This window comes from Notolepis coatsorum, assembly GCF_963971535.1.
Source record: "Notolepis coatsorum genome assembly, chromosome: 17".
Classification (NCBI taxonomy): Eukaryota; Metazoa; Chordata; class Actinopteri; order Aulopiformes; family Paralepididae; genus Notolepis; species Notolepis coatsorum.
In genome coordinates, this window is record NC_140181.1 from 92867578 (window position 1) to 92892593 (window position 25016).

The 25016-nt window shown below is 45.0% G+C and overlaps 1 protein-coding gene across 1 annotated transcript in view; it reads right to left on the minus strand.

The window, feature by feature from the left end:
• Positions 1-219: 219 nt before the first annotated feature.
• The window catches only part of LOC311244147 (piezo-type mechanosensitive ion channel component 2), a 148247-nt gene continuing 123450 nt past the window's right edge, over positions 220-25016 (minus strand). The window contains 6 exon segments of the mRNA XM_084333555.1: positions 220-1134; positions 1613-1841; positions 7834-7913; positions 8474-8590; positions 18987-19156; positions 21238-21330. Of these exon segments, the coding sequence (XP_084189681.1) occupies positions 879-1134; positions 1613-1841; positions 7834-7913; positions 8474-8590; positions 18987-19156; positions 21238-21330 (945 nt within the window). The 3' untranslated portion in view covers positions 220-878.

The following is a 25016-nucleotide window of genomic DNA, read 5'->3' on the forward strand; positions in this document are numbered from 1 at the left end:
GCTAGCTTAGCTGTTGGCCAAAAACACCTTCCATTAATTTGTGCTAAGCTAGCTTGCAGCCGGATAGCTTTCTATTGAACGTAGAGAGGAAATTGGGTGTCTAATCTTCTTTGACCCTGGAGAACTTGCCATAATGTTGGCATGTTCCTTTTTAAGTTTAGAATAGATAAAAAAAAAAAAAATCCAGTTAATAACAAATTCCTTCTCTTCTTACAGGCTCTGAGGCCAGTATGTAAATAGATGCTGTTCCTCAGACGTATTGGGAGCCGTCCCTGTCCTGCACGTCTGGTGATGGACGAACATGAGGAAGAATGGATGACATCAGGAGGATTCTGTAGAGGGACTAGGGACCTATATTTGTTTGTTTCTCCTTTCAATTTGTAATTAGAAAATGTATTAAAGACAATTTAATCTGGAGTTTGTGTCATAATATATTTGAGGTTTGTTTCTCCCCCTCGTTTCTTGAAAAAAAACTGCAGCAACCTGAAACCGTGTAGGTCATATTTTTATTTTGAAATAAATGAAACAATTTACTAGGCTACATAAGCAATATGTAGATAATCTGTTTCCAGGGGGAAATGTGGATTGCATTTTGAGTATATAACATTTTCTTTTCTTTCTGGTAAGTCTCCACCATTTTATAAAAACGTTAAGAAATGCATGCATTGTACAGTAAAGGGACAATCCCATTAACTTGAGTAGAAGAGAACAACAGGCACTTCATTGTCAAAGCCACACAGGTTTCCATTTATTGTCTTCGGTGGTGCACCTGCGTACAAACGTGTCCATTCATCACTAGATTTGCTGACGTTAAGAAGGTCAGTTGTGAGAACGGGACATCGCCCGTAGTGTGCCTTTGTGAATCTAGCTATAGCTTATTAGCTGTCTTTCTTCTCTCTGGTCGTCTTGATCATGGTCTCCGGTGATCGGTAGAGGAAGATTAGTTTCTCGAACAGCGTCTCCTCCAACTCCATCTCTCCGGTCTCTCGCACCACGAAGATGTCCGTGCAGAGCTTCAGGACCTGGTCTACGCAGGGCAACTCCTCAAACATGATGGACCGCGAGATCCCGTTGAAGAACTCCCTGACGAACTTTCCTATAACCAGTACCACTGACATGTAGAGGCCCACGATGCTGGAGGGAGAGGGAGAGCGCACAAAGTGAAATAGCAATGCCTTGGTCAAGGTCGACGGTGGTAGTGTACTTTGCATGTCTTTTATGGTGTGGGAGGAAACCAGATGCGAACACAGGGAGAATGTGTACACATCCGAGCAGGGCTCGAACCCAGGACCATACAGGTATACAATATTGATATATTATCAATATACAGCATTATTGTACATGCTATCATACAGAGTTATGGGTTATATGCAGGTGTAAGTATAGAGATTGTATGCAGTATATTGAGACTAATATGGATATATGCGGTAAATATGAAAATATAAATGCAGAATATATTCAGGTGCGTGTAGCGAAACTTGAACATTCCATGTCAAAAGCTGCAACACTGCTGATGCAGATACTGTAGGAGCACAAATGTTTCAGTACCGATAAAATGTGTGTTTTTTTTTTAAAGAACATCCATCTCTCACAAACCAGCCATGACACCTACCCATGTCCAGCCAGGAAGCCCATGCTGGGCGGACTGACTTTATCATTGAAGATCACCATCTTTATACTGTGGCACCTGCGGCGGACAGGGGCGGGACCTGGCGTACACTCCTCCACTACCCACCACTGGTCCGTCTCTCCCTCTGTGCTCCCATTGGCCTGCTGAAGCTTGATTGACATGGGCCTGAAGAAAGTCAGTGTCTGGATGTCCTCCGGGCGGTCTGAATGCTCTTGAGGGAGACACACAAGGGTTAGAACTGAATATTTTAGGTTGTAGTTTTCAAGTTTTGTTTTATTTGTCACATATAAGGTACATGTACATTACAGTATGAGCCTCTTGAGATTGTGCTTCATACAGTAAAAAGAATAAAGACCAAACACTATACAAAATAGATAATATAAAGTACAAAATGCAGCTTTGTATACACCAAATTATCAATTAAGCAATGCGAATTGAAATTTGGCCCCATTATTACTCATGCGATCCGGATATGGCATGAAACACAAAAAAAATATTCTAACCCACATAAATGGCATAGTCATACTCCCCTATTCAATAACAATGCACTCCTGATTGGAAAACGACCTATAAGATACCCTAAATGGGAAAAGCAGGGCATACACACATTAGGAGATGTTTTCAACAAACGTGGTTTTTGTAGATATGAAGAAATACATAAAAAATGTAATCTCACCAGATCCACATATTATTTTTACGCACAGTTATTGGTATGTTTGAAGGCTCATGGAGTCCCATTAAGGATACCAATTGAATACCACAGATACCACAAATTCTATGAAAGAGAGACATCGAGAGGTTTTGTATCAGATTTTTATCATCAATTATACAACGGCATGCAAATTTCTCGATTCTGATTGGCTGAAACAGTCCATTTACACGTATGTATTGGGAACACTCCACGCTGCTGGCCCAGGACCCACCCACAACCGAATCACATCACATCACTCCGCCGGATCACAAGATGGCGGACAATAATCTTTAACAAATGGATATGTTGATAACGACTAAACGACTAAATATCAAGCGATTCTGTCACGGCGAATGTCTTAGTCTCTTACACAATGTTGGATTGTGTAATCTATGGGTCATGAATCATTGTGTAACAAAAGAAAAATCGCGGATTGATTGATTGATTAATTTGCGATTTTTTTTTCAATTTCTTTTTCCTTCCCTCTGACTGCAGCGCTGGCTCTAGTCTCCACCCACCCCCACCCCCACCCCCCCCCCACACACACACACACACACACACACACACACACGTACACATTCACATTCACACACACATACACACACACACACACACACACACACACACACACACACACACACACACACTCCTGTCTGCAACAGCGGGGGAAAGTCAGACAGAGAGGAGCAGCTGAGTGCTGCGCTGTTTTAAGTGAGCATGGTCTATTGAATTGATTGATTGGTTGATTGCTAATTTTATTACTGTACGCCTGGTTTCCAACTGGTTAAGTTTAGGCTAAAAAAAAAAAAAAAATAGGGCGAAGAAAATATTTTTTTCCTATAGGGCAAAGAAAACTTTTTAATTTGTTTTACCTACTTTCTATAGAAGCATCTAAGAATGAAGTTCTATAGAAAGTAGGTCTGCATCCCCTTAACAATTGTATGTATTGAGCCGTACTGTATTGTACCCATTCTGCATCTGGTAATAAAATGTTCAATCAATCATTCCAATAATACACAGTTGGATGTGTTAGTTGGTTGGATGCACTTCCGAGCTGCTTCCACATGAGGCAACTTCTCTCAATCATTCTAATAATACACAGTTGGATGTGTTAGTTGGTTGGATGCACTTCCAAGCTGCTTCCACATGGAGGCAAATTGTCTTTTTTGTAGTTGTGGGAACTACTTTTTCTGGCGGATGGTTTTTTCAATAAATCTTCGATTAATGTGTGTTTATTGTATAGCAATAAGGTTGGATGAATGTGGCAGTTGTATAAAAGCTTTACACCACTTGCAGTCATGATTTGTGAACAATAAACCATGCCTAGGGGGGTCTAACGACCACCCCTAGGCATGGTTTATTGTTCACAAACCACTCCTGCGCGTGATGTAATGCTTAATTACTAACGTCCTCGTATGGAGTCCTCCCCCTAGACTCAAGTTCAAGTTCTTTAATAGTTGTCATACAGAAGTACAGAATACTTTCATACAAAATGCTTCTTACTGTTACGCTCCAGAGACTGTGCTAGACAAGATAGTATCAAATAACATAATATAGCATGTAATTTAGAAGAAGAAAAAGAAAGAAGAAAAATGAGGTCACAGTGTTCGGTATAGACATATGTACAATGTTCTGAGTTACCATATAATATACAATACTATGCAGTGTACTAATGTACAGTACTATCTAGTGCAAAGCAGAAATGGGATGAGGTACAATTTTAGGTACAATTTACAGTAAGGTGTACGAGTTGTAGTGCAATCCTTCATCAATAGATATAAAGTGTGGGGAGTGGGTGCTACAGTGTGTTTGTTTAAAGTGGGTGTGTGCTATAAAGTGTGTGGAGTGGGTGCTACAGTGTGTTTGTTTAAAGTGAGTGTGTGCGTGTGGATGTGTGTGCTATGTGCGTTTGGTGGTTGTTGTTGTGTCTGGAGGAGGGATATACCAGACCTGGAAATAAATTTTGATTGGCAAGAAGCCTGGGCAAACGTTCGACTTGCGTCACGTAACCCGGACCATCAACAAATCAATCTTAACTATATTCACAATCACAGGACATACCTGACTCCTATAAGATTGAACAGAATGGGACTTAAACAAGACTCCAGATGCTCCTTATGTACAAAAGGGGAGGAGGATATTCTGGAAAGAAGTGTCCCAGCAATTATCAAATTTCTTAATTCTGAATATACCTGTACACCCCTCTGTATTGCTGTTGAATGATGTTTTTGAGTTTGCAGTCCCTATACAGCTAAAGAGATTAGTTTGATCAGGTATCACAGCGGCTAAAAAGCTGATAGCATCACGATGGTTTCAACCGGAAAAAAATTGTAGGAAGGTTTGGATTCTTACATATCTCGATGTGATTTATCTAGAAATATCCACAGCAAGGATTTTAGGTGTCAGTGAATCCAAAATTGCAATGTGGTTAGAAGTGGTGGAGAGAATAAAAGCTAGCATATGAATTGTAGTACCTGGTAAGGAGCGAATGATAATGGATGGATTATCCAAGTGGGGGTCCGGGGGGGGGGGGGGGGGGGGGGGGCGAGCGAGAGCATATGTGTGTAGGGTATTAGATAGCAAGTATTAGGTATATATATATATACATTTATTTAAATGGTGATTTAATTGGATGTGTACTGTTAATTAATGCTTGTATATCTATAAAAATGCAGCTTTGTTTTTTATTAGTGTAACCGAGGAATAGTCCACCTATACTTTTACACTAGTAAAATAAAATCACGGGAGACTTGATATCTGATCATCAACATAACGGTTTTTCCTTTATTCCCCGCGCACAACTCCACCTAATAACGTCAGCATCAATAATAACATAGAACAGATTAAATAGCTTACATTAGTATTGTTTTTTAGTTTTTTTTTATGCAAAAATGAGGTAGGGATGTAGTGCAAATCTTTTAGTAATAAATAGAAAATATATCGTGTAGTGTTAAAAGTGTTTAAAGTGTCTAAAGTGAATGTTAATTTCGGGGGTAAAAAGAAAAGAAAAAGGCATAGTCTGCATATGGCAAGAAACGGCCCTGAGTCCAACCCTTTAACCATTTGGTTGCCGAAAACGTAGAACTACGTTTCTGTCGCCCGATCGTTGAGTGCCGGAAACGTAGATCTACGTTTTTCTCACTGTATTTCTTTTATTCACTATTTCCATTCATAATTCAGCGGGGCACCTTGTGCATACTGTTCTGAGTGTGTCTGAGCTGCCAGACGGTCTTATACCGCCCTCTAACGTCTTCGGCAATTATTGCACCCAGTTAGAAACGGGTTCGTTTCTTTTCTCTACCGAGCTGCGGCGTGGGGGCGGGTCCTAAACACTCCGGCAAACGCTTGTAGGAATGGTTTGGACTACTGACCCCGCCCGCCCGTTGAAGTGCAATGCCCAACAACGTCGGAGACAGGATCGCTGTGGATAACTGGAATGGCGATGCGATAATTGGATTCTTTTTTTTGCATTACATCAGAGACCAGGTAAGATATATATTAAAGCTTGCGTTGATCTGATATTTATTTCTACCGCGATTGAAGCTATCTGTGTTTTATGTGTATGGCTGTTTGCCGTTGGGTTGCAGGAGGGGGGGTAGGGGGCGCGCCGGTATAAACCACATTGAATGCGTGCACGAGGAAGGATAATAATAATGATCTAGCGTTGATTTCAGGAAGATCCGATAATCAGGCGAAAAATTACAACGTGTTTATTGAATTACACAAAAACGCTGTTTTCGTGTCTTTTCCCTGGAATTACTCAGAAGCAACCAAACTATATTCATATTCAAAACGGTATAAAACGGAAATGTACGGATGAAAAAATAATCAGTTATTTTTTTGATCCACTTTTTCTCCCATTTTTCTATATTTTCTCCCATCCCAATTTCGTATCATCCAATTCAACCCTCCCCTGTCACGAACGCTGTTTCTTGCCTCCCACAAGCCGGCTGCAATGTGGACTAAGTCATACATAGCACAAGTCCCCTCCGGTACTTGAGGTAACAGCAGTCGCATCTTTTCACCTGCGCAGCTCGATCTCTCAGTGACGAGGAGTAACGCGTGGGAGGCTCACGCTGCCCCCGACACTTCCTGATTCTACTGCGCAGGCGCACCAACCGACCTGTAGGAGTCGCTGTCCACAACGCCCGATCCCCACCCATCAGTTTCCCACCCCCTAATACGGCCAATGTGTATTAGTATGAACGACCAGCTAAACTGAAAGCAATGTGGAGCGCTGGGCTCGAACAGGCGAGCCCAGCGGCTCCGCATTCGTGGCGAGCGCCTTGCCCACTATGCCACGTAGCCGCCCAAAAAGAATCAGTTATTTGCACGTTGACCAGAAGCAACTCACTGAGACTCGACAGCGTTATTAGACCCATAGCTATACTATAAAATATACTATAGTATATTAAACTCTACAAATTACAACTACATTTATATGGGGTTAATGGACGGCAAGGAAGGGGTCACTTCCCGGAAGGGGCGTGGCACTCAATGTGTTAATAATGAACAATCATGTGAAATGTGGAATATATGTTAACACATTCCCTGCCACACTTCTATCCATCAATGTATGATCACTGCCACCAGTCTAAGCCTATGGAGATGTTCACCTTCTTTGCAGGGCTATAACTTTTTAAATTGTATTGCTAAATTGACATTACTATGGCCCATTCAACATCGATTATCTATCGTTCAGGATGTACGAACGTTATACTTTTTCATTCATAGATTCATACGAAAATACCGTCTAGAATATAAATATGTTTTTATCGTTTTCTGCAGTAATTCCTAGAACGTGAGGTATAGGCATAAACGCATATAAAGATTATCAACTGGCGTTTGTTGCCGATACACGTTATATAAAAATTTTCAACTGTACATGATCCTAAACGTTATGACTGATCATGCGCGGATGAACGGGGGGGGGGGGGGGGGGTCGTTTATAATTCCGTGATCGTCAGTAAATGCTTTATGTAGTATGGGTGATATATTGATCAGAGCAGTTTGCATGAATAATAATAAACACTCATGCTGAAAATGACGTCAGCGTCCTCTTACCGTTCGCCCGATGAGACTGGAGGAAAAAAATCCCACTTATTTGACGGTGATCTCCTAGATCCTTTTCCGGTTTGTATAATCATAATAAACGCCCAAATCATATCGATTATTGCGTTATGGCAGCGATTGCTACACACAGACGTGTGTCTAGAGTCCCGCAACAATATGTGAGTGGCGGACGCATTTGCCAGATGCACGGAGATCTCCAGAGATCCATTTCCGGTTGCAACTCGCCGATCATCCACCAGGCGGCAGTATTGAAGCGTTGCTGAGTTGTGCAAGCTCCCACTGTATCAGACCAGGCTCCGTGAGGGAATAATGAATACCATGGCGAAAAAATGAAATATGATCTCAATAACGTTGTACGCCGTGGAATGGCATGACCTTGAAACACGTTGTACGACGTTTATGGCGCAGGATGTGTTAATATGCTGAAAGGCTGACTAACCGACTTTCATTCTGGTGGCCATCTTTGACTCAGGACCTTTGGGACCTCTGAGGAACTTGGGCAGCAGATTCTCAATGATCCTATGAGAGAGAATGAGAAAGCACATGAGGTTTTCATTTCAATGCAATTTATATCATCCAAACATGCCAGGGTACCTTCAGTGGCAGGTGTGGATGCTTTCTGGACTATATATTTGTATAAATACAATCAAAACTCTTCATACTTGTTCATACTTCACTGTTCATACTTTTTGCACATTACTGCTCAATTGCATAACCCTGCTAAATATTCCATCCCACTGTATTGTTATTTTTATTCAAATTAGTGTATATACTTGACCACATCGTGCACAATTATACAGCCCTGGCCTATTCTATTTTATTTAATTTTATAATTCTATTATATTGTGCTTCTATTTTAATTTAGTTTAAATACCATTTTGTTCAACCTTTTTATTTTATTCTACCGTAATTGTCTGTCCGTTAATGTCACACCAAAAAACTACCAAATCAAATTCCTTGTATGCGTAAACTACTTGGCAATAAAGACCTTTCTGACTCTGATTTCAAGTCAGATTTTGCCCACTGTGTGGTGTGGTGTGGTGTGTGTGCGTGTGCGTGTGCGCGTGTGTGTGACTCACACAGGGTTGCGGCCGGTGCCTTTGAGCATGTGAACGATCCCCTCCCTCAGAGACCGGTCCTCGTACTTCACAGTGTGTTCTCCCATCGTCTCCGGATTCATCGATACGGACGTGTTCCTGGAGAGGGAGGGAGGGAGGAGCACTAAATAGTGTATTATATATACACACGCTGCACTGACACAGATACTCATGCACATACATGTACGTAACACCACACACATATGCAGTACATGTTAACCCTTTCACTACCACACTACCAAAGGGTTAAACCTTTCACTACCACACTACAGAAGGTTAACCCTTTCACTACCACACTACAGACACACTACAGACGGTTAACCGTCTGCAGTGTGGTAGTGAAAGGGTTAACCGTCTGCAGTGTGGTAGTGAAAGGGTTAACCTTCTGTAGTGTGGTAGTGAAAGGGTTAACCTGCTGTAGTGTGGTAGTGAAAGGTTAACCTTCTGTAGTGTGGTAGTGAAAGGGTTAACCTTGTGCAGTGTGGTAGTGAAAGGGTTAACCTTGTGTAGTGTGGTAGTGAAAGGATTAACCTTCTGTAGTGTGGTAGTGAAAGGTTAACCGTCTGTAGTGTGGTAGTGAAATGGTTAACCTTCTGTAGTGTGGTAGTGAAAGGGTTAACCTTCTGTAGTGTGGTAGTGAAATGGTTAACCTTCTGTAGTGTGGTAGTGAAAGGGTTAACCTTCTGTAGTGTGGTAGTGAAAGGGTTAACCTTCTGTCGTGTGGTAGTGAAAGGTTAACCTTCTGTAGTGTTGTAGTGAAATGGTTAACCTTCTGTAGTGTGGTTGTGAAAGGGTTAACCATTTGGTAGTGTGGCAGTGAAAGGGTTAACCTCCTGTATTGTCGCAGTGAAAGGGTTATGTTTATTTAGGATCCCCATTAGCGTTTGCACTTGACAAAAGCTATTCTTCCTGGGGTCCGGCACTTAAAACAATACAACAATATTCAATACATTACATCATTATCAACATCAATTACATCATCAATTACATCAATATCAACATCATTAACAATCTCAGTTAGGATGATATTGTACAAGATATTTATTAGTAAAAAAGTATTAAAATCAAATAAATAGTGCTTCCTGAGCAGCACTCACTGCCATCAACATAAATACAATTAACAGTCAATTGGTTTTCACCGCTATATGCCATAAGGGTTCAGTGCATGCTCGTTAGTAGATGGTATTTACATTTTTTCTTGAAAGTGGTTTTGGATTCTATTTCAGCAAAGTAGCTTGGCAATGAGTTAATAATAATAAGAATAATAGATTGAATTTTAAGAGAGAAGCGCCTTTCTCAGACTCAAGGAAAGGATGGAAAAAAATTTAAATAAGATAAAATTGAGAAAAAATATAATAAAATACATAAAAGATATGTGTATAGTAACAACAAGAAAAAACAAATAAGATAAGAGATAAAAAATAAAAAGGAGGCAAGTTCTGTCCAATTGGATGAAGTGGTTGAAATTAACAAACAAACAAACAACAAAAAAAGTCAGGGGTGGGCTACTTGGGAGCGGGGCCGTGTTGCGTGAAGGCAAGTGTGAACAGGTGGGTTTTTAGCTTGGTTTTGAAGAGGTTGATGGTGTCAGAGCCTCGGATGAGGGGGGAGAGGGAGTTCCACAGTCTGGGGGCAGCTGCAGCGAAAGCTCGGTCTCCCAGTGTGGAACGCCTGGTGCGGGGGATGGTGAGGAGGTCGGAGTTGGAGGATCGGAGGCCTCGTGCTGGAGTGTAGGGGTGGAGTAGGTTGGTCAGGTAGGAAGGGGCCAACCCGTGCAGGGATTTGTAGGTGAGGAGGAGGATCTTGTAGGGGATTCGGTAGTTGATGGGGAGCCAGTGGAGTTTTTGCAGGGTGGGGGTGATATGCTGCCAGGGTTTGGTGCACGTGAGGACCCTCGCAGCAGAGTTTTGGACGTACTGTAAGCGATCCAGAACCTTCTTGGAGGCACCAAGAAGGATTCCGTTACAGTAGTCGAGGCGGGAAGTGATGAAGGCGTGAATGAGTGTTTCCGCTGAGGTGTCGGAGAGTGAGGGGCGGAGGCGGGAGATGGTTCTGAGGTGGAAGAAGGCGGATCTGGTGACAGACTTGACGTGAGGGTGAAATGAGAGGGTGGAGTCCAGTATTACGCCCAGGTTCCTTACCTCTGTGGAGGGGCAGATGGAGTAGCCATCCACGGAGAGAACAAGGTGGTCTATCTTTTGGAGGAGGGCTGGGGAGGCTACAACTATGAGTTCAGTCTTCTTACTATTGAGTTGAAGGAAATTGGTGGTCATCCATGTTTTTATGTCCTGGAGGCAGGCAGTGAGGGAGGGGGGAGTAAGGGGGGCCGAGGGTTTGGTGTGGAGGTAAAGCTGTGTGTCGTCTGCATAGAAGTGGAAGTGGAGGCCGTGTTTCCTTATGATGTCACAGAGTGGGAGGAGGTAAATCATAAAAAGGAGCGGACCTAGCACCGAACCCTGGGGAACACCCTGTTTAACAAGTGCTGGAGCTGACCTGGAGCCCCCGAGGGAAACATACTGCCACCTGTTGGTGAGGTAGGATGTGAACCAGGACAAGGGGGTACCAGTGATGCCAAGGACACTTTCCAGGCGGTCTAGGAGGATTGAGTGTGAGATGGTGTCGAAGGCAGCTGAGAGGTCCAGGAGGATGAGGATGTTGATGTTGCCAGCATCAGCAGCCATGAGGAGGTCATTTGTCACCTTGATCAGGGCGGTCTCGGTGCTGTGTTTAGCCCTGAACCCAGACTGGAGTGGTTCAAACAGGTCATGGTAGGCCATGTGACTCTGTAGCTGGGCGGCTACTGCGCGCTCGAGGACCTTGCTGAGGAAGGGGAGGTTTGAGATGGGGCGGAAGTTGTTGAGGTTATCGGGGTCCAGACCTGGTTTTTTTAGAATTGGGGTGACTGCTGCCACCTTTAAGTCAGCAGGGACGGAGCCAGTGGACAGGGATGAATTAATGATGTCTACCATGAGAGGGCAGAGGGCAGGCAGGCCAGCCTTCACCAGGGTGGTGGGCATAGGGTCCAGAGAGCAGGTGGAAGATTTAGAGCCCGACACCAGCTTCGTAATGGAGTCGGTGTCCACCAGGGAGAAGGATGAAAAGGAGTGGGTGGGATGGGGCAGAGGGTCATGTTTAGCAACCGGAGGTGTGGGGGACACAGGAGTAGACTGGAGCTGCTGGTAGATGGCGTCGATTTTGTTTTGGAAGAATTCCGTGAATCTGTTGCAGAGATCAGAGGAGGTGGTCTGGAGGGGGTTGTCGGGGGGCTTGAGGAGTTTGGTGATGGTGGAGAAAAGGGCTTTGGAATTCCCTTGGCCTTTGGAAATGATATCGGAGTAGAAGGAGGACTTGGTTTGGGTGAGGGCGAGTCTGTAGGAAATGATGTGGTCAGAGTAGGCCTGGGCATGGACAGCGAGGCCTGTTTTCCTGCAGCGCCTCTCCAACTGGCGGCCCTTGGCTTTCATGGAGCGGAGCTCAGGGGTGTACCAGGGGCCGGAGTGTGTAAATGTGACAGTGCGGGTTTTGAGGGGTGCGAGGGAGTCCAGGGTGGCAGCTAGGGCTGTGTTGTAGGTGTTCACCAACTCAGTGGTTGAGAGCAGCTGAGGATCATGAGCGAGGTGGGAGCTCAGGGCGTTGGTGAGGTCAGTGGGGGTGATGTTTTTTGTGTTCCTGTACGTCATGGGGCGCTGTGGGCGGCCAGGGGAGGAGGGGAGAGAAACTGAGAACTTGATGGCAAGATGATCAGCAACGTGGAGGTCCACGCCACTGAGATTGGAGGGAGTGATGGTCTCGGTGGAACACACCAGGTCCAGTATGTGGCCTCTGGTGTGGGTGGGGAAATCTACATGCTGGGTGAGATTGTGGCAGTCAAGGAGGGACAGGAGGTCGACGGAGGCGGTGATGTTGTCAACGTGAATGTTGAAGTCGCCAAGGAGGAGAATTGAGGAGATGGATGAGCTGACAGAGGTGAGTAGGTCAGATCATTCTGAAATAAACACAGGGGAGGGAGGGGGGGGACGGTAGATCAGGATGACAAGCACAGGCTGGGGGCCAAGCAGTTTGAAGGCAAGGCATTCAAATGATGTAGCAGGAGGGGTGGGGACAGCCTTAACCTTGAAACAGGTACGATGGAGAACAGCAAGTCCACCACCCCGCTTACCAACACGGGGTTGTTGTGGATATGTGTAGCCTGGTGGGGTGGCCTGGTTGAGTGTTAGGAACTCATTTGGTATCTGCCAAGTCTCGACAAGGCAGGTAAAGTCAAATTTATGGTCCAAGATGATGTCATTGATGTAGTGGGATTTGTTGTTGAGGGACCGAGTGTTGAGGAGAGCAAAACTGGTCATGTGAACAGGGGCAGGAGTGCTGGGAGTGTGTCGTTGTAAGGGCCGGAGTAGGCTAAAATCCACTCCACGTTTTCTAAAATCCTTTGCTAGTATTGCTCTCGCGATACTCCCCATACTATTCTGCAGAGGTCTCGCGGGGTTTCCCGAGCTACTAGCGCCGGCTGTAACAGAGATCTGATGACGCGTCAGATGTGCGACACGGCGATCAGCTGAGCAGATGGATGGGATAGTTGGGTGTCCAAACTGGGAGTAAACAAACTTCCTCTGAGTGCTTCTGTGGATGTAGCGAGGCCGGCGGAGAAGTCCAAGTTGTTTTATGAGTGTGCCGAAACATTGGAAAGTTGTGGTTGTTGAGACTCAGGAGTTGCGGGATGGAGTATTTCAACATACTGGGCGCCGACGCAGTTAGCCAAATGCTAACTGTTAGCCACGGAGAACTGATGTTTGGTGCGGAGAGTTGGAGTGCTAGTAGCCAGACGGACCATAGCATGGCAGGAGGCGAATGGAAGTCCGGGGGAGGAACAGGAGAGCTGAGACTCCAGATGGAACACAGGAGGATCGGGTCGTCGGGAGGGAGAGGGACCGACCGGCAGGCGGCTGGTGATCGGTAGCCGTCAGATCAGTCGAAAACCGTGCACAAAAGTAAATCCCAAGGTAAGACGCTTTGAAGCAATCTAACGTTTAGTCATGTAACTTTGTCTAAAAGAAAGCTAAAAAGCAGGTAAACACTTAAAACTAACTAAATCTAACGTTTAGCCGTGTAAATTTGTCTAAAAGAAAGCTAAAAAGCAGGTAAAAAGCAGGTAAAAACTTAAAACTTAGAGACGTAGGAGAAGCGGCGAACAGATGAGCGCCTGCGTCCTCTCGAGGTCTTCAAGGTATTCTCTTGTTCCATTCCATGATAGCTCTGTAAGTCACAGAAGATTTTAGTAGATTTGTTCTGGGTTTAGGTGCCAGTAGATGGGCTGACGTCACGTAGCTTGTCTGGTCATATGGTCATGTTCTTCTCTTATGTAAACTATATGATCATAAGAATACTGTGGTTTTTTGACAACTTGAACATTTCTGAGAAAAGTAATGAGATGGGATTGCGGATGTTTCTCAACCGGAAGCCATGATACATTTCTGTGCATAACTCCAATGTTAGTGCGCTTTGAACAGTGGAGAGCTAGTCTGGCAGCCTTATTTTGAGCTATTTGTAGTTTCTGTATATGTATTTTTGCTGCTGATGACCATATGCCGGGACAGTACTTGTTATGATACTGTCAATTTTGTTATGGTTTGTAACCGACCCCAATCGCACAACACAAGACAGGTATGAGAGTAAGCCAAAACAGGGCAAAATATTTATTATTGAACAAAAGGCGGCACAGTCCCTTCAAGGGAAAACACAAAAACACTGGAGTCAAAGAAAATAGGGAAAATGCGGCACTGTGCCTTTAAGAGGCGAAAAGGCTAAGGGACTAAGGCTAAGGGACAGGGCCAGGGAAAAATGTCAAGGACCAGGACCAGGGGCACCGGAGAGGGGGACAGGGACAAAGGCCCGGAGAGGCGGGCTGGAGACAGGGACAGAGAACAGGGTTAAGGCCTTGGACAGGGCGAGGGTCAGAGCTGCTTACAGGGATGACATGGTTCCGACGGTGGAGGCCTGGCACGGAGATCTTCCTCGGATGCTGCAGACGGGCAGCGCAGAACACCGGGGTCCCAGGGGACTGGGGCAAAGAGACGCATCCTCCCGTGGAACTAGGAAGCGATGCGCGCCGGCTTGACGTCTGGAGTGGGAGCGCGCCGGCTTGACGTCTGGAGTGGGAACACCACTCCAGGCCTGGCACGGAGATCCCCCTCGGATGCTGCAGACGGGCAGCGCAGAACACAGGGGTCCCAGGGGACCGGGGCGAAGAGACGCATCCTCCCGTGGAATTAGGAAGCGATGCGCGCCGGCTTGACGTCTGGAGTGGGAGCGCGCCGGCTTGACGTCTGGAGTGGGAGCGCGCCGGCTTGACGTCTGGAGTGGGAACACCACTCCAGGCCTGGCACGGAGATCCCCCTCGGATGCTGCAGACGGGCAGCGCAGAACACAGGGGTCCCAGGGGACCGGGGGCGAAGAGACGCATCCTCCCGTGGAATTAGGAAGCGATGCGCGCCGGCTTGACGTCTGGAGTGGGAACACCACTCCAGCCCTGGCACGGAGATCCCCCTCGGATGCTGCAGACGGGCAGCGCAGAACACAGGGGTCCCAGGGGACCGGGGCGAAGAGACGCATCCTCCCGTGGAAATAGGAAGCGATGCGCGCCGGCTTGACGTCTGGAGTGGGAACACTGGAAAACCTCCCGTAGAGAATTAGAGAGCGTAGACGGCGTCCCACTCCAGGCAAACGGCGACAGGTGGTGATGTACCGGGGTGGCACGACGTCTCACGCCGGAGACGCGGCCGTAGATTGTAGTAACAAGAACGACCCGACCAGGACTGGAGGGAGGTCCAGGTATTTAAAGCCCTCTGGGGCGCTAATCATAAACTATGACAGCTGCGAAAGGTAGTCCAAGGGTGGGGGCTGGTGAAGAGTAGAGGAGAGTAAAACATCGCAAGGGTGGGGGCTGTTGAGGAGAGTAGACAGGGAAAGTCCAAAGGTGGGGGCTGGTGAGGTGAGGAGACAGGGAATAAAGGTCCAGGGAACAGGCGAATCCTCACAGTACCTCCCCCTCCACGGGAGCCACTGGGCGACCCAAAAAATCAGACAGCGGGGCAGGGGACATGACAAAGCAACAAACAAAAAAAACCTGGGCCATGCTAGCAGGGGAAGCTACACCTAAAGTGGGGCTAGCAGAGGGACTGGGTAGCTGCCAGAGCATTGCTAGCTACAGGGCCTATGCTAGCAGTACTGCTACAATAGCATAGAGGCTGCGCTAGCTGCCGGAGCCAGGCTAGCAGACAGGGCTGGACTAGCAAGGAGAACAAGCTAGCTGGAAGGACAGTCCTAGCTGTGGGGAACAGGGTAGCTAACAGGGGAGCTAACAAGGGAGACAACAGGGGAACTAACAGGGGAACTAACAGGGGAACTAACAGGGGAACTAACAGGGGAACTAGAGGGAGCTAGAGGGAACTAGAGTGGGTCAGAGGGAACTAGAGGGAACTAACAGGGGCTAACCCACATACACTGTCTGTGCTGGCTGGGGTCGTCGACGGGTCGGGTCGTACTGTTATGGTTTGTAACCGACCCCAATCGCACAACACAAGACAGGTATGAGAGTAAGCCAAAACAGGGCAAAATATTTATTATTGAACAAAAGGCGGCACAGTCCCTTCAAGGGAAAACACAAAAACACTGGAGTCAAAGAAAATAGGGAAAATGCGGCACTGTGCCTTTAAGAGGCGAACAGGCTAAGGGACTAAGGCTAAGGGACAGGGCCAGGGCAAAATGTCAAGGACCAGGACCAGGGGCACTGGAGAGGGGGACAGGGACAAAGGCCCGGAGAGGCGGGCTGGAGACAGGGACAGAGAACAGGGTTAAGGCCTTGGACAGGGCGAGGGCCAGAGCTGCTTACAGGGATGACAGGGTTCCGACGGCGGAGGCCTGGCACGGAGATCTTCCTCGGATGCTGCAGACGGGCAGCGCAGAACACCGGGGTCCCAGGGGACCGGGGCGAAGAGACGCATCCTCCCGTGGAACTAGGAAGCGATGCGCGCCGGCTTGACGTCTGGAGTGGGAGCGCGCCGGCTTGACGTCTGGAGTGGGAACACCACTCCAGGCCTGGCACGGAGATCCCCCTCGGATGCTGCAGACGGGCAGCGCAGAACACAGGGGTCCCAGGGGACCGGGGCGAAGAGACGCATCCTCCCGTGGAATTAGGAAGCGATGCGCGCCGGCTTGACGTCTGGAGTGGGAGCGCGCCGGCTTGACGTCTGGAGTGGGAGCGCGCCGGCTTGACATCTGGAGTGGGAACACCACTCCAGGCCTGGCACGGAGATCCCCCTCGGATGCTGCAGACGGGCAGCGCAGAACACAGGGGTCCCAGGGGACCGGGGCGAAGAGACGCATCCTCCCGTGGAATTAGGAAGCGATGCGCGCCGGCTTGACGTCTGGAGTGGGAACACCACTCCAGGCCTGGCACGGAGATCCCCCTCGGATGCTGCAGACGGGCAGCGCAGAACACAGGGGTCCCAGGGGACTGGGGCGAAGAGACGCATCCTCCCGTGGAAATAGGAAGCGATGCGCGCCGGCTTGACGTCTGGAGTGGGAACACTGGAAAACCTCCCGCAGAGAATTAGAGAGCGTAGACGGCGTCCCACTCCAGGCAAACGGCGACAGGTGGTGATGTACCGGGGTGGCACGACGTCTCACGCCGGAGACGTGGCCGTAGATTGTAGTAACAAGAACGACCCGACCAGGACTGGAGAGAGGTCCAGGTATTTAAATCCCTCTGGGGCGCTAATCATAAACTATGACAGCTGCGAAAGGTAGTCCAAGGGTGGGGGCTGGTGAAGAGTAGAGGAGAGTAAAACATCGCAAGGGTGGGGGCTGTTGAGGAGAGTAGACAGGGAAAGTCCAAAGGTGGGGGCTGGTGAGGTGAGGAGACAGGGAATAAAGGTCCAGGGAACAGGCGAATCCTCACAAATTTGCTTTGTCCACTTTAAACCAGAATCAAGAACCATACCAAGCAACTTAGCCTCTTTTACCTGTTCCACTGGCTGACCAGCCAGAGTCAGGCTTAATTGTGGATCGCTGCTGCCTGGATCCGAACACCATTGCTTTTGTTTTTGCAATGTTGAGTACCAGTTTGTTATTGTTGACCCAGTCTGTTATGGCTTTAAGCTCTATTTTAAGTATATTGTTTAACTCACTACATGTTGATGCTGTACTGTACATTGTCGAATCATCAGCATACATGATTACACTAGATTTATTTAATACATAAGGTAGGTAGTTTGTGAATATTGAGTATAGCAAAGGGTTAACCCTTTGGTAGTGTGGTAGTGAAAGGGTTAATGCTCTATTCATGTCACAAACGGGCAGGGGACACATACTGAGAGGCCTTTCATGTTGCTGCACCCACTTTACCCACTTTAGAACACCTAAACACACTTTATATTTATTGGCAAAGAATTTGCACTACAACCCATACCTCATTACACCTTACTGTAAATTGTACCTAAATTGTACCTCATCCCATTTCTGCATTGTACTGTATAGTATATAGTATATTGTATTGTAACTCAGTTACTTCTACTCTGCATTGTACATTGTATATATGTATATATCGAACACTTTCTGTCTACGTACTTGACTTCTATTTTATACTTACTATACTTTTTATACTTATCTATTTTTATCTAGCACAATCTCTGGAGCAAAACAGAAAGAAGCATTTTATATAAAAGTATTCTGTACTTCTGTATGACAACTAATAAAGAAACTTGAAACTTGAACTTGTTACATGTGGGCTAAACTTTAGATAGATAGATAGATAGATAGATAGATAGATAGATAGATAGATAGATAGATAGATAGATAGATAGATAGATAGATAGATAGATAGATAGATAGATAGATAGATAGATAGATAGATAGATAGATAGATAGATAGATAGATAGATAGATAGATAGATAGATAGATAGATAGATAGATAGATAGATAGATAGATAGGACAGACAGACAGACAGACAGACAGACAGACAGACAGACAGACAGACAGACAGACAGACAGACAGACAGACAGACAGACAGACAGACAGACAGACAGACAGACAGACAGACAGACAGACAGACAGACAGACAGACAGACAGACAGACAGACAGACAGACATCTATAGATAACTGGGCATCACAAAACATTAAGTTAAGAACCACAATGTCCCCACAAAGAAGGATGTTACTCGTCTTTCTATTTTGTTTTTTTTGTGGGGACATTTGGCACGCACGCACACACACACACACACACACACACACACACACACACACACACACACACACACACACACACACACACACACACACACACACACACACACACACACACACACACACACACACACACACACACACACACACACACACACACACACACACACACACACACACACACACACACACACACACACACACACACACACACACACACACACACACACACACACACACACACACACACACCTGAGCATGGTCCACCTCAGTGTGATGTAGATGTGAGTAGAGTTGCTGAGCTCCTGGATCATGGCCTCTCTGCTGGCAGGCGTGATGCTCCACAGAAGACTGGCGTCGCTCTTGATCTTAGCGTCGATCACGTCCTCTGCCACATAGTTCACTATGAACTGCATAGCAGACTGGGAGAGGTTGTGTTCGTAGAGAGATGTTATCAAACGGAACTGAATTGAATTGAGAGAATTTCAAGGCACGTCTTGATATAGTGAGGGTGTCTACTGTCCAAATGTGTGCCCTTGATGTCAAATCATCATCATTATGCTTCCAGGGCTATAAGGCAACTCCCCCCCCCCAGGAATTAATACATAGTTCATAATTTAATTAAGTTTTAGTCTAATGTATCTGTATACTATAACTAGTATACTATTTAGTATACTATAACTTCCCATTGACAGATGTCATAATGAGAGTCCAAGACAAATTTAAACCTTTGTAAATTAAAGGGAAAACCCACCCTAAAATAAAAATGTGTTATTCCTATATTACATTATAGGAATTGTGAATGTGAATGTGAACAAGTCTCCTCAAGCTGAACACCAGAAAGACAAGACTCTAGTGATGATGTCATCAAGAAACAAATCCTGGAGCGGCTCCATAGACAGTGGATCGCTGAGCGACTCCCAGTGACTTTGGGTTCCTGAGAAGCGCTTTATAAATGCAATGAATTATTATTATTATTATTACTATGGCAGGATCCATGGTGATCTTACTGGGATACAGGCAGGCAGATATGTTCTGATTCAGAGCTGTAATATTACATTCACATAAAACTATTTTGGATGTAAAAGGATGTAACACAAATTTCTGTGAGCCCACAAACTCTGTCACTAATTCATTGTCGATGGACCAATGCCAAGTTTCGGTGTTCTGATTTCCAGCTTAGAGAAACAGCTATATACAGTCTATATTTATATTTATTATTATATCAACCTATTTGCTCTTTGTTCGCTCAGTAGGAAGCTATACAGCTGCATGCTAGCTTAGCACAAATTAATGGAAGCTGATACGGACCTGGAGAGGTGTTTTTGGCCAATAGATAGGCTAGCTGGTCCGTATCCGCTTCCATTAATTTGTGCTAAGCTAGGCTATCTTGCAGCTGGATAGCTTTCCACTGAACGCACAGAGAGGACATTTGTATCTATCTTCTTGTCTGACTTTGGAAAAGCCGGTAAATGCATTTCCAATAATGTTGGCGTTAAAGTAACAGCCCAAGATTATTGAAATATGGAGGATTTCCCATCTTAACACTTTGAATGCCATCCACAAGTTTTCTCGTGTTTACCCCCCCGCGGGTTGAATGCCCACTCACGAGAATATTTGAATTTTTTTGAATTTTTTTGATTGGCGATCTGAAATCATATTGCATCAACCGTTGGAGATCCAGTCACCCCAGGCGCTCAGATGTGAAAAAAGCGCCTCCCAGATCGTCTCCCAGATGGTAAATCACCCTTTTGGATTGGACTCAATGAAAATGAATGGGGAAAAAAAACCTGCACTCCACATTTGACTTCTCACTCATGTAACCGGGGTCTACCAGAGTTCACTCTGGAGCCTCGGAGCCGCGGCGAATATGTGTTTTACTGTATACAGTCGATGGATCAATCAAATTAGCGATTTTTTTGAATGGCGATCGGGAATTGGAATAAACCATTTGGATAGCATCTGATCTCAGGTAAGGAATCTATGTTATCAGTATTAGGATAATCAGACTCGTTTTCACAGAGATATAAGCTTTTATGTGATTATGGTGATGTTTGACTCTGCTCGCGGTCAGGAAATAGGAGAATCAATTTTCAACTGGCGGCACGAGCGTGCATGCGTACACATATACTATCGATCATCTAGCGTTTATTTGAAAACGATTCATAAATAGGCCGAAAAATTACAACGTTCTAGAATATTCCAGTAAAAGGCGATTATCATAGAATGTGTTGTTTTTTCCGTGAAAACGAGTGATTTTCAAAATGCTAGAAAACGGAAATGAAGCGATAAAAAAACAATCTGCCATGACAATGTTGACTGGAAAATGAGTCTTTGATAAGCGACAGGCAGATTAGACACATAGCCATAATTTAAAACATAGATTAGGCGATATTAACGTTAACATTGGAGTGGATGTGGGCATTCAAGGGGGTAAAAAGGAAAACACGGCTGGCTCCCAAAGTGTTAAGAGTATAGCTGAATGAATGAGGCTGTGTCTTACTGGGTGAGTAGCGTAGATCTGAGTGAGACGGTTGAAGCGTCCCTCAGAGTATGGGACCAAGTTCTGCTCCTGGGCACTCATAGAGAACAGAGGCTGTAATAAAACACACACACACACACACATTAGACATGTGCAATATTACTTGGTTGAATGGTACAGCTTGCTCAATTGTACATTATTACCAGGGGTGTAAAGTACTTGAGTAATTGTACTTCATTACAATACTTAAGTACTGTTTTGGGGGATTTGTACTTTACTCGAGTATTATTAGGTTTGTATACTTTGTACTTTTACTCCATTACATTTCAGAGAAAAAAAACATACTTTTTACTCCTTACATTTAAAATGCAGACCTACTGTACAAAGTACAAAGTACAAATCTCACAGGTCCAACCATTTTAATTACTGTAGTATATTTTAATTGTTTATCTGGCCGAACTAACGTTAACGTTATTAATCCTGCGAGGTGCAGGTAAACAGCCAATCAAATCCCCATCAATGGAAAATGAACACGCCCATACCCATGCTGATTGGTCCTTATGCAACACTAGAAAGCGGGGATCTTTGATTAAACACCTGCTATCAGAAGAATAGACAGTCAGATCCGCATTATGCTGTGGTTAATATTGTGATATTATTCAGGGACTCCAGTATTGTCTTTAATATTGTGATATTATTCAGGGTACTCCAGTATTCTGTCTTTAATATTGTGATATTATTCAGGGTACTCCAGTATTCTTCCTTTAATATTGTGATATTATTCAGGATAATCCAGTATGCTGTGGTTAATATTGTGATATTATTCAGGATACACCATTCTGTTTTTAATATTGTGATATTATTCATGCTGTGATGTGAATGCCGTCCATGTTAGTTTACCTTCAATGGAGAAGTGCATTAAATAATTTTAATGCAAAAAAAGTTTCCTCTGTTCTTTCATTTCAGCATTGTCTATCGCAGAACACATTCCATTGTGGGCAGAGTGTATGCTTGGTTTCATTCCAGCCTTGCCTAAACACCAGCTGATGATTTCACTAATTGGCTCACCTCTTCAACTAACTCACCTGGTGCAATGTATAGTTAAAATGAAAACTTGGCCCACGATGGAATGAGTTTGAGACCCCTGGGGCCCCCTCCTCTCTGCCTCCGTCACACACCTCTGTGTCTGTCTCTAACCCATGTCTGTCCCATACCCTCCCTGCACTTGGGAAAAATCATCACGCTGATGGATGGAGACTCCGCACCTGCCTGCTAATCACCACACCACCCTACAAGATACCACGATCTCCATGCATCAGCGCCAGGTCTTCGTTTTAAGATGGCCTGGCAAGAATTTTTCTTTATTTTTTTTTATTTAACCTTTATTTAACCAGGAAGTCCCATTGAGATACAAGATCTCTTTTGCAAGGGAGACCTGGCCAAGATGACAGCAATAACACCCGCAAACATCAGACAGCAATAAAATGTGCGGTACATCACACAAGAACATAATAAAAGTGCATGTACACAATACACAATACATCACACGTAAACATAAAAACACAAAACAGAACAGTCTACATAACAGTAAAAGTGTACTACAGTAAAATACAGGGCAATACAGTAACTCTGCAGTTTTGCAGCTGGGACCCGACTAGAGAAAGCAGCGACACTCTTCCTGTAGGAAGTGTGGTAGAATTCTCGCCTGCCAACATAGATCTCAAATGGTAAATAATGTGTTATATTTTGAGAAAACAGCTGCTAAAGTCAAGTCAGCCAAATATATGCTTCTGGTGATTAAATTACTCTGCCCTTTTGGTGAATTTGCATACAAAGTGTGGGCAACAGCCTGTATCCTGTGTGATCTGAGGGAACTGTTTACAACAACTGTTTACGCAATCAGCCACCTGGGTGAGACAAGGGGTGGGGGGCAGGAAGCCTTAGCTACCCACACACACAGACACACATAGACTCACACACACACACACATTCACATACACACACACACACACAGACACACACACACACACACACACACACACACACACACATAGACACACACACACACACACACACACACAGACACATAGACACACACAGACACACATAGACACACATACATATATATATATATACACACACACAGATCAGAGATATGAGCATTTTGTACTGATCTGAACTACAGTTTGCAGAAATTCAATGTATACAATTAGTTAATGTGTCTGTTCTGTTTTCATTTATGTTCAATTTGATTAATTGATTGTTCTATCCTCTTCATCTATGGTATTGATTTGTATGTAATTAATTGAAATTCAAATATATATAGTAGGAGATCAATATCCCAAAGTATTAAGTTGTTGGAAGGTGTTTGTTCCTGGACTGGAGAACAGAGGAAAGTTCAGTTGGCTGTGTAAAGCCAACCCCCAATTTGACATCCGAACTTAGTAGGCCTGGGATTGGAGGAAAGGATTTGATGATGTCACTTTGGTGACGTCACTGAGACACTCTGGGCTTTTGATAAGAGGGGGTGTGGGACGGTGGAGAAGGACTCTGAAAAACCCAACCGACACGACAAGACCTCCTTCACCATCTCATCCAAAAACAGGTCGGCGGAAGGAACAAAGGAACTTTTTGGAGGGAAAACCAACTGCTTTGTTATCAGCAAGAGAACAAAGACTTTCAACCACTTATCAACTAGCATTCTCTTTACTGTTATATTAGCCTAGTTTTGTTCAATTACGGCATAGTGTTTTTGATCACAACTATAGCATTCTTATTGTAATTTGTATACACTCTTAAACTTTGATTAAACAGCTGTTATATAACCTTTTTCCTCCTAATTCCTTCTGCCTGCACCGCTGAAAGAAGAGAAGTGATTCCCAGAGCTTTAAAGCTATTGAAACAACGCAGAGTACTAAACAACCCGGTTCTGAACAGAGCAGAACCGAAATAGCTTGGGGAATCCACTTCAGAAGTTATGTAATACAGACCTAAACTCGCAGAGGGAGACCAGGGTATCTAAGTGAATATGGTCCTGTAGCCCATTCCATGCCCAAGGTGCGAAGCTTGAAAAAGCTGTTCTTCCTAGTTCAGTGTTTATTCTCGTTTTTTTTTAAAGTAGCCATCTTGTGGACCTGGTATGGTAGAGAACTGCTAGAGGCAAAGCTAATTAGGTTGGAAAGATATAGGGGAAGCTTCCCTATGATGGCCTTATATATAAAACCAAACATGTGACGATCGAAATTGAAATATTGGCCATTTTGAGTGCTTTGGAATCTTCTCTATCTGTTTCCTTATTTACAAAACTAAATCCGACTTGTAAATATGTTAATTGTTGTTAGATAGTCCGGCTGTATTATTTCCCACGCTGTGTGAAAAACGACAGTTTTGTCGGAGTGTCGGTCTCAAGTTTCGACGACGGAGACGGGCAGAAATGACAGCTGGCACCAAATCCATTCCAAAGGAGAGACAACAGACATGGACCCGGTACTTTATTGGCGGTGTGAAAATGTGCCAAGAAACATTAAATATCTTTGGAACCGCTTGTGTTAAATTGTATCTGAATCGGGGAGATTATCTTATCTCCGTCAAAATTGAAAGTGTATCTCTCCGTTGCATAACCCTTTCACTACCACTCTACCAAATGGTTAACCCTTTCACTGCGACAATACAGAAGGTTAGCCCTTTCACTACCACACTACAGGCGGTTAACCGTCTGTAGTGTGGTAGTGAAAGGGTTAACCTTCTGTAATGTGGTAGTGAAAGGGATAAAGGTGTTTTTAGGGCTGTGAAGAATATGG